At 65.4% G+C, this 9,523-nt stretch overlaps 3 protein-coding genes across 3 annotated transcripts in view; 1 reads left to right on the top strand and 2 right to left on the bottom strand.

Annotated features, from left to right (window-relative positions):
• Positions 1–1,925: 1,925 nt before the first annotated feature.
• Positions 1,926–2,900, top strand: EMIHUDRAFT_250859 (hypothetical protein; the record flags this gene model as incomplete). The annotated part of the gene is made up of 1 exon (XM_005756025.1): positions 1,926–2,900. One exon carries the CDS (start codon positions 1,926–1,928, stop codon positions 2,898–2,900), a length of 975 nt encoding a protein of 324 aa, XP_005756082.1.
• Positions 2,901–3,395: 495 nt separating this feature from the next.
• On the bottom strand, positions 3,396–5,295 carry EMIHUDRAFT_250858 (hypothetical protein; the record flags this gene model as incomplete). Its single annotated transcript, XM_005756024.1, has 5 exons — positions 3,396–3,466; positions 3,544–3,769; positions 3,913–4,084; positions 4,337–4,476; positions 4,624–5,295. 5 exons carry the CDS (start codon positions 5,293–5,295, stop codon positions 3,396–3,398), a joined length of 1,281 nt encoding a protein of 426 aa, XP_005756081.1.
• Positions 5,296–8,429: 3,134 nt separating this feature from the next.
• Positions 8,430–9,523, bottom strand: part of EMIHUDRAFT_460301 (hypothetical protein) — a gene marked incomplete at both ends in the record, with an annotated part of 2,286 nt that continues 1,192 nt past the window's right edge. The window contains 2 exons of the mRNA XM_005756023.1: positions 8,430–8,519; positions 8,577–9,111. Coding sequence (XP_005756080.1) covers positions 8,430–8,519; positions 8,577–9,111 — 625 coding nt within the window. The remainder of the gene's footprint in view (positions 8,520–8,576; positions 9,112–9,523) is intronic.

The raw sequence follows: 9,523 nt of genomic DNA, 5'->3' as shown, positions 1-9,523 counted from the left end.
CCTCGCGCTCCCCTGCAGTGCCCCGAGCCCTCCCTGTACCGCCCCCGAAAGCGAAGCCCGCGCCCTGCGCGGACACCCAACCGATTCTGACTCCGACCCCAGGGCCTAGGCGGCCCGCCATGAAATCTAGCCGTGTGTGCTGGCGTCCGGGTCCCAGCGGGTTTTCACGTAACAAGTACACACAAGGGCTCCAGCCCTGTCTCGCGCACGCGTCCCTGGCGGGCGCCGCGGACCAGTTCCAAGGGCTCAAGTATGGCAGAGCGTCTAGTGTCGGATGCTCCTACTAAGGGCGTAGTCTACGCTCTTACTCCTACCATCAACTCCGTGCCGGTCCACACAGTCCGCAAGCCTGGGCGCGGCCGCTGCCTCATCGCGGCGGAGGGCGTGAGCGCCGGAGCGACAGTCCTCGAGGAGATGCCGCTGATCGCGCTGCCGCTTCCTGACTCGACAGAGCACGCCTTGCTCTGCGACGTGTGCCTGCGCGACATCGGCAGTCCTGCCGAGCACATACAGCACGCCGCGGAGCTCGACAGCCCGCCCGTTCTGCCCATCGATGGCGATCCCGACTTCGACTGCCGGCGCGTTGAGTGCAGCCGCGGGTGCGACGCGCAGTTCTGCAGCCGGGAATGCGAGGCCCTCGCCCAGGCCACCTTCCACGGCCCGCTCTGTCCAGGCGCGGAGCCGCAGGCGCCTCACGCCGAGGCAGTCGAGGCCTTTCTGGACCACGCACACGGCACGGACGAGGCCTTCCTGCTCGGCGGCCGGCTCGTGGCGCTGGTGCTCGCCACGGCCCGCCGCGAGGACTGCTCCGCCGCGCAAGCTTCCCTCGCGCTCGGTGACTTTTGCCGCGTGCCATACTGGGAGCTGCCCAAAGGGGCCGAGGCGCGCGCTGCGTGCCGCGACGAGTGCGCGACGAGCCTGCGGCTGCTCCGCCGCGCCCTTGATGGCAGCAAGCCTGCCCGTAGCGCTGCGAGGCGGAGAGGCGGCACCTCGCCCGCCTCCTTCGCCTCCGCCGCCTCAGCCTCCTTCGCCTCCGCCGCCTCAGCCTCCGCCGCCGCCGCGGCCTGCTCCGGAGGAGCAGACGGCTGGCCCTCCTTGGACGAGTGGGGCGGCCTGCTCGGGCTGCTGCGGCAGAATGCCTTGTGCGCCGAGGTGGCAGCGCCGCTCGCGGGCCTGCTGCCGCTGCTGGCCGCGTGGTGCGCCACACACGCCAGGGGAGGGCATGCGAAGAAGCGGCCGCGAAAAGGCGCCGGGCCGGAGGACAAAGAGGCGGGGCTGCTTGCCGAGGCGCTCGACGCACTGCCAGAGGCGGCGGGCGAGGCGGTGCGGGCGAGTGCTCTCTACCCCACCGTGGCGTGCGCCAACCACTCCTGCGCTCCCAACGCAGAGGCGCGCTTCGTGCACGGCACGACGCGCCTGCGACTCGTCGCGCTGCGCAACATCGCGGCGGAAGAGGAGATCACGATCTCGTACATTGATGAGAATGAGACGGGGAGCCGCATGGAGCGCCGCGAGGCTCTGCGCGACTACCGCTTCGTCTGCGACTGCAGCCTTTGCCTGCGTCCGCCGTCGCGAGGGAAGTGATGGAGCAGCGCTCAGTGTCACGTTGGCGGGGGAGCACGGCGGAGGGGGGCAGAGTAAGGAGAGAGAGAGAGAGAGATAGGCGCAGGGAGAAAAAAGAAAGAAAACAGCGGCGCGGCACTAGGTCTAGGAAATTTCCCCTCGTGCGAGCCTCCGCGGATTTTTTTGGTGTTCGGTGCATAGAGAAGTTTCTCCGAGACCTCGCGAGCGGGCAGTTATTCACAGCTGGGCAGTGAGGCAGGGCAGTGTGGGTTTCACACCCGGGGCAGGTAGGGGATCGGCCGCTGTGTGCGGCAGGGCAGGACCACAAGCAGACAAGCAGAGGCATATACCGCCTGACGCCGATGCCACACCGCGTGTTTGTCTACGGCTCGCTGCTACGTGGGCTGCACAACCACCACTGGATATCGAAAAACAGCCGGCTGCTCGGCGCAGCGCTGAGTCGTGAGCGCTATGTGATCGTCGACTCGGGCGACGGATACCCATATGCCCTCGACGCCGAGTGGGCTCGGCCTGGGATCGACACACCCGCGCCGCTGCATGGCGAGCTCTACGAAGTCGGAGACGGGACGCTTGATGATCTCGATGCGCTCGAAGGCCATCCCGACTACTACCGCAGGCGCATAGCGGCCTTCTTGATCGGCTCGGACGAGGCCGAGGCCGCCCTATACGTCCTTCGAGACGCGTCGCGGCTGGACGAGCTTCGTGCCGACTCGGGCGGCCAACGCTTCGCAGCCGTGGCGCCAGCCGGAGACTGGCGCACGCACCTGCTCCGGCGGCTGCCGCCGCTGACGTGGCCACCGACTCGCCGCACGCTGAGCGGAGGCCCGCACGCGGTCTTTTGCTACGGCGGCGTCGGTCCCGCGGCGCTGCGCGAACACTGCGAGGCTCCGCACCTCTCCTCCTCCGCCGCCGCCCTCCGCGGCGCCGTCCGCATCTACGGAGGGCACAGCGTTGCGTGGGGCGGCGCGGTCGCGTCCTTGGCCCCGCGTGCCGGGGGCTGTGTGTGGGGCAGCCTCGCCTCCCTGACGGACGACGCGCTCCGCCGCCTCGACGCCATCGAGGGCGCCGACCCTGCCGACCCGTATGGCGGAGGCGGCGCCGCACGCAGGCAGGACGTCGGCTCCGTCTGGGTGGACGGAGAGAGGGTGGACGCGGTTCTCTACCTCCGCCGCGACGTGGCGTGGCGGGGGCCGCCCAGCGACCGATACATTGCTGCCTGCGAGGCGCATGTTGCCGACGTGTGGGACGAGGAGCTCGCGGCGGCGGTGGGGTTGGAGGTGCTGGACGAGGCGGGTGAGCTGAGGACGCAGGATTGACCTCGAGCTGAGAGCGTGAGAGGTGTCGGGTGTGAGAGAGGGCGGCGCGAATGGGCCCGAGCGGCTCACTCTGGCGCGTTTGCCGGGTCGTGTGGTGCCGTCCGTGCACACGCGTACACAGTGACAGGCCCCCGTACCAACTGCACGCTGTGTGCGTTACGTACGAACTCTACGATCATCATAATCGGCCGCGTTTTGTGCTACACACACACACGCCCCCAGTGCCCAGACACACGGCGTGACGCACGGATCACGGTCGCCGGGCTTGGATCCTACATGACGCGCTCGAGGGCTGCACGAAGGGGCCAGTGCGGGGCCCTCACACACGAAGCTGCGCGGCAACGAGCTCGCCGCGACACTCTGGCGTCAACACGACGATGGGCACACGTCGCCCCGCGCGCAGCCGGATCTGCAAGCGCAATGTGGGTTCGTCAGGCCTGCACGCCTGCTTAGGGCAAGGCGGCGACAGGCAATCTCGAGTACTGTGCACGGCATCTAGAGGGGACTCACCGACTCCTGCGCTGCACGCGCGACGGTCAGCGCATCCTCGTCAAAGGCGAAAGCATCTGCGGTCGGGCCAGCGTCAAGGGCTCGCAGCCCGCTCTCCCCGCAGTCTACTTGTCTGCAATCTACCGCCGCAAACCTCCTGACCATTTGTTGTAGAGGAGGACTGCGAGGATATCGTGCGCCGTGAAGCGAACATGGACTTGCGTGTGCCCGCAGTCGTACTCTTCCGACAGCAGGCAAGCCGTGCCTTCGCAGTCGCGGGGAGCGGTGCAGTGGCACGGCCGTGAGCCGATCCTCACCGGAGAGTCGTCGGCGCACGCCTCCGTGCGCCATTTGGAAAAGGAGTGGCGCAGCTGTGCAACCTATGGTGAGAGCTCGGCGGTGCTCCCCGCCACGGTGAGCGCTAGGGCGTGGGCAGTTTGGGGCTCGCCTGCTCCCAATCGTTATTCGCGCATCGGCTGGCGTTTGGCGCGATGTGCAGGTACCTGTTCAGCGTGTCCCACACCTTGACCCTCGTGGTGCCGCTGTGGTAGAGGGCGGGGCATTCGCCGCTGCAGCAGCGTCCCAACACTGCCGCGAGTTCTTTGAGGCGTGCAGCAGGGTCTTCGTGGCAAGTGGAGATGACTGGATCAGGCCATGAGGCTGCGCCGAGGAGGTCCCATGCCGCAGCGGGGCTCCTGAGGCGGCAGGTGCGCGTCAGTGGCGAGAGAGCGCGCGCGTCCTAGCCACCGTGCAGCTCGCTCCTCGAGGCGGAGGATCCCAAAGCGAGGCCGACGCTATGCGCGCCCTTGGGCAGCATGCGTGGTAGATCATGACGCAGCCAAGAGGCAGCGAGTGCGGCGCCTTGTGCATAAGAGGGCGGCGCGTGGTGAGGGGGTGGCCAAGGGCGATAGAAGTGGGCCAATCGATCACCTCGCGAGTCGGTGTACGTGTCCGGGCTAGCGGTCGCACTGCCGTCACACTCGTAGTCCGCCGCGGTGGCCGTCTCCTTCCACTTGCCGCACTCGAGCATGCGCACCACCACTCCTGCAGAGCTGCGGAAGAGCCGCTCGAGCTCGGGGGCAGCCGCCTCGCCCGTCAGTGGCGCGAAGACGGGCAGGGGTGGCGGGGGCGCTGACGGAGGGGGGCGGCTTGGTGGCATCCAAGGCGGCGTTGGCGCCGCCGGCGTCGGGGGCGGCGATCGTGGCGCGTGCGCGTGCGAGGCTCGCCCTGCCACCCGGTGGATGCCTCCCGGACCGTGCAGCACCGCTGCAATTACCACGACGAGGACCAGGGAGAAGGTTGAGGCCACGGCGAAGAATCTGGGCGAGCACAGGAGCTGCAACAGCCTTGGTCGAGTCGGATAACTGCCCGGAGCGCCCCCCTCCCCCTCGTCAAGCTTTTGCCAGCCGCTCCGCTGGCTGCCTCTGCCCGCGGAGGAGGGCCGCGTCTCCGCGCCAGCTGCAGCCGCGGGCCCGGCAGGCTGTGGCTCTGCCACGCCCTGGCTTCCTGATCCTGCCGTGCACACCGCAAAGCCCTGGGCTTTCTCACCCGGTTCCTCAAGCATCACTGCCTCCGCCGCAACAGATGGCTCCGCCACCGCTACTGGATTTGCCGATTGAGCGGCCGCCACCAAGCTCGACACGAGACCTTTTGCCGCCTCCCGGTGGTCTTCCTTTCCCACGCCCTCATCCGGTGAGCCCTTCTCGCCGGCGTCGGGAGCAGCAGCCGTGTCAGCAAGAGTTCCAGAGGTGACGCACGGTCGCTGGAGCTCCACCACAGAAGCATTCCCTTGGACAATCCGGTCCGTCATGGCTTGCCCGAGCAGGCCGAGCTGCTGAAGCTTCTCCATCACACTTACAGGCTGCTCATTTGGTCCCGGACGCTGCGTCGCGGGCTCGCCTTGCATTGTGCCGCCAATGCGAACGCGGGGCCGAATCGCACGGCGGGCGCTCGCTCCGCCCAGGGAAAAAATGAGAAAAAGATTCTTACGGTAGTTAGGTCGGGAGTCCACCGTGCTGCGAACCTGTCGCTGTCCCTTTTGTCAGTAGCAGGAGAACTAGGAGAGCGCAACCAGTAGGAGGCCCGCGCCTGCCCCCGTGCCGCCGGGTGCAACCCGTCCTATACGAGAGAGGAATCCCTGGGTGCTGGGACCCTGTCGTGTGGGTGAACCCTGCCCAGCCCCCCTCCGTGTCGCGATGCGCTCCCCGCTCCCGTTCCCCTGTGTCCCTGATCGTCCTTACAAGATCCTGCTCGCGCAGGTGGGGACCCTGTCCTTCTCCCACCCCTTGTTTGGTGTGTCCGTTTTATTTATTTGCTAAATAAAAAGTGTAAACCCTGGATAAATTTTGCACGACCCCATGGGTCAAATAGGTAGCGCCGTCGCCACTTGCCGCGCACGCCCTCCTCTCAGCCTCCGTGCGCAAGTGGCGACACGCACGCGCCACTTGTATACACAACGGCTGCCTGCCCGCCGCACGGCCGCGCAGAGGCGAAAAAAATTTGAGGCTGCAACCCTAATGATCACGGCCGACTTAGCCCGCATAAGAGGCTCGAGCCGATCTTAGACCGCGTAAGCACCCCAGCGTGACCGGTCACACTTAGACCTGTTAAGCCTCGAGGCTCAGAACTTAGCCTACTCGTACCCAACCAGTTTTGCGATACGGGGTGTGGACCCTGAGTTGACCAGGGGTTGTGCGCTGGGCCCTCCTGCTCGGCTCCAGCCAGTAGACAAGTCTTGTCATCAACAGAGAGTAGAAGGATCTGACCTCGGGGCCGATGTGACCAAGCGCTGGTAGCGTGGTTTAACCTCACACCCATGGTCTCACAGTGTGCCGGCAGTCGCCGAGCAGTGTCGCTCACACAAGCCGCACTGCCGCAGCACAAGTGACTGAGGGCCAGTGTGAGGGCGAGCCCATCGCTGTCACAGCTGTGGCAGCCGCACAGTAGGCTGTGCTGAGGGAGGGTGTAGAGGATGTAGAGTGTAGAGCGCTGTAGAGATGTAGAGATGTGGAGCGCTCTGGAGCGCTGTAGAGCTGTAGAGCTCTACATCCGGCGCGTGACGATGTGAGTCCGATGTAGAGCGATGTAGAGCGCGATTTTGCTGTAGAGTTTGTTGTAGAGCGTAGAGGCTCTACAGCCAAACCGCTGGGAAGGCAGTGACTCAAAGAGGTCGAGCCGCACTAATGGGGTGTCTCCTAGCTTACTGGAGCTCTGATGGACGGCCCTGACTATCCCTGACACACAGAGAGTCACTCTGACGGCACACAACACCCTATAACTGCGTCATGACCAGCCTGCCATGCGTCGCCGGTGCCGCATTCGTCGCAGTGCTTCTTTAGCAGGCGGTGGACTGTCGGCTGCGAGGACGGTCGCATTTGCGCGAGGCGAGGCGAGCATTGTTGAGCGTTGCATGCGCCATGACTCGCGCCAGCGCGTGCGGGAGCTCCTGGCTGAGCGTTGAGTCCAAGCGAGTTGCGCTGGCCACGATCGCTACGCCGAGCCGAGCTGACGCGCCGAGGCGCCGGCCAGTCGCAGCCGTGAGGCATGCCACAGCAGCAGAGGCACCTGCCACCCATTGGGCGGGCAGACAGAAGGCCAGGGCAGCACTGGCAAGTGCAACGCGCCTCATGTCGGAGAGCGACCGTGCCTCTCGTTCGCCGCTTATGGTGTAGAGTTTGTTGTAGAGATTTTACGTTGTATATATCTCTCACGTTGTAGAGCGCCTCTACATCGCTCTACATCGGACTCACATCGTCACGCGCCGGATGTAGAGCTCTACAGCTCTACAGCGCTCTCCAGCTCTACCGAGCTCTACAGCGCTCTACACTCTACATCCTCTACACCCTCCCTCAGAGGCTGTGTCAACTGTGCACAGAGTGTGTGAGCAGCAGAGGAGCTGCTCTCCAGGCTTCAGGCGCAAAGAGATGCGTGCCACCGAAGGCGCTGTCGATCGAGCTCTATGCGTGCCACCGAAGGCGCTGTCGAGTGACCTCCGCGGGCCGGGGAGAGGCTAGTCGTCGAAGGATGCGTCTTGCGCCGGCGCTACGGGACCGGCGCGCACAGCAGCATGACCCCCGTATACGTGTACAAAACTTGTTCGATTTGTCTGTCCACACCCAGAAAGAACGTCGATGGGAGAAAACGCGATATTGGATATGGCGCGGCACGGTGTGTGCTTGTGTGCCACACGCCTCGCGCAATACAGTAAAGGGTGTGTGGACCCGTGAGTTCTGAGGAAATCGGATACCAAATCGGAGGACGCGACCCACTTCGCCACAGACGGTCCCGCGCCTCGCCGCTATGACAGTGGCACGCGCCGCTGCGCGGCGCGTGCCACTGTCTTTGCTCTGGGCCGGCGCGGGGGCCCCAGAGGGTGTCCATGCGGGGGGGAGATGGGGTCCCATGGCCCGCCGAAGGCGCCGTGAACAAAAATCCCCCAAAATCACGAAAAAATCGGGGCGTGCCCAATAGAGGTCTGCCCATGTGGGCTGGCCTCTTCCTTGCTGCACCAGTACGTTCCTGAGCTGCCTGCATTGCAATCGACATTGCGGCGGCATGCGGCGGCATTGTGACGGAACGTCTGGGTGCGGCGGAACGTCGGCTCGAAAGGCCCATCGCCGACGATATGATGCGCCTGCCCCACTGGCGTGGGATCAGGGCGAGATGTCATCACGCGAGATTGCGCACGACTCGGACGATGGGGTTGAGCAAGCAGCCCGAAGCTGCGAGCCGACGGCAATGCGTGCTTTCGGCGTTTCGGCGATTTGGATGGATCGCACGTTTTGTTATGCTTGCTGTCCCCCTCTCCTCACGTTGAAGGATAACCTACATTGTACATAGCCGCTCGCGCTGCGCGGCTATCTCCGAAGAGCCGTATCCAATATCGCGTTTTCTCCCATCGACGTTCTTTCTGGGTGTGGACAGACAAATCGAACAAGTTTTGTACACGTATACGGGGGTCATGCTGCTGTGCGCGCCGGTCCCGTAGCGCCGGCGCAAGACGCATCCTTCGACGACTAGCCTCTCCCCGGCCCGCGGAGGTCACTCGCCTGGCCTGCCCGAGTAGAACTCCGCCCCATGCTCCTGCCGCTCGTCGCCCCCCCGCTGGCTCACCCGCACGTCCGGGTCGTCCTCGTCCTCGTCCTCCTCGTCGGCGGCGGCGGGCGGCGGCGCGGCAGGCATCGTCACGTTCGGCGCCGGCTGCAGCTGCCGCAAGTGCTCGAAGACCTTGGACTTGATCTTCTCGAGGTTCTCGGGGATGTTGAGGTTCTCCATGCCCGAGGGCGCGTAGTGCAGCTTGTAGTCCGGCCCATAGTACTCGTAGTAGTCGTTGTACGGGAGGTCGTCCGAGATCTCCTCATTCAGCACCACGGCAGACTCGTACGTCCAGCAGCGCGACACGTTGCGGATCGTGTAGCCGCCGCCGCCCAGGATGAGCGTGGGCACCTTCTGCTGCAGCACAAAGCGCACGCACTCGGCGTGCCCCCGGATGGTCAAGTTGAAGCAGCCGAGCCGGTCGCCGCAGAGCGAGTCGGCGCCGCACTGCAGCACGATAGCGCCGGGCTGGTACATCTGCATGATCTGCCCGATCACGGGCTTGAAGATGGAGGCGTACGAGGCGTCGTCGATGCCGTCCTGCAGGGGAAGGGGCGAGGGCGGCGAGCGCTTGGGCGGAGAGGGTGCCGGGCGCGCGCCGCGGCTTGCCAGCAGAGGCCGCAGCTTGCTAGCAGGGAGGGAAAGCGTCACGCGGCGGGTAGACGCGGGCGGGCGGATGTGCCCGGGGGAGGGGGGGGGGGGGGGGCTCCCGGCGCGCCTTGAGCGGAAAGTTGACCGAGTAGTACTTCCCCGCGTGTGCTCCGACGTCCTTGACGTCGCCCGTGCCGGGAAAGTACTCCCCAAACTTGTGAAAAGAGAAGGGTCACCCCCGGTCCCTCTTGTAAAAAGCCCTCCCGCCCCGGAAGGGAAATTCTACCCCCGGCCCCCAAAAAAAACAAAACAAAGGGCGGCCAGGGAGAGGGTCCCTTTTGGGCCAGGGGGCCTAGGGAAATTTTCCTCAAGCCCAAAAAAGGACTCCCCCGGGGAAAAAGGGGGTCCACTCTTCCTGCTGGGGAAAAGGGGAAGGGGAAAAAGGGGGG

This window comes from Emiliania huxleyi (genome assembly GCF_000372725.1).
Source record: "Emiliania huxleyi CCMP1516 unplaced genomic scaffold EMIHUscaffold_996, whole genome shotgun sequence".
NCBI classification, from domain to species: domain Eukaryota; phylum Haptophyta; order Isochrysidales; family Noelaerhabdaceae; genus Emiliania; species Emiliania huxleyi.
Note: the sequence above shows the minus strand (reverse complement) of the source record. Positions and strands in the feature narration are given on the sequence as shown.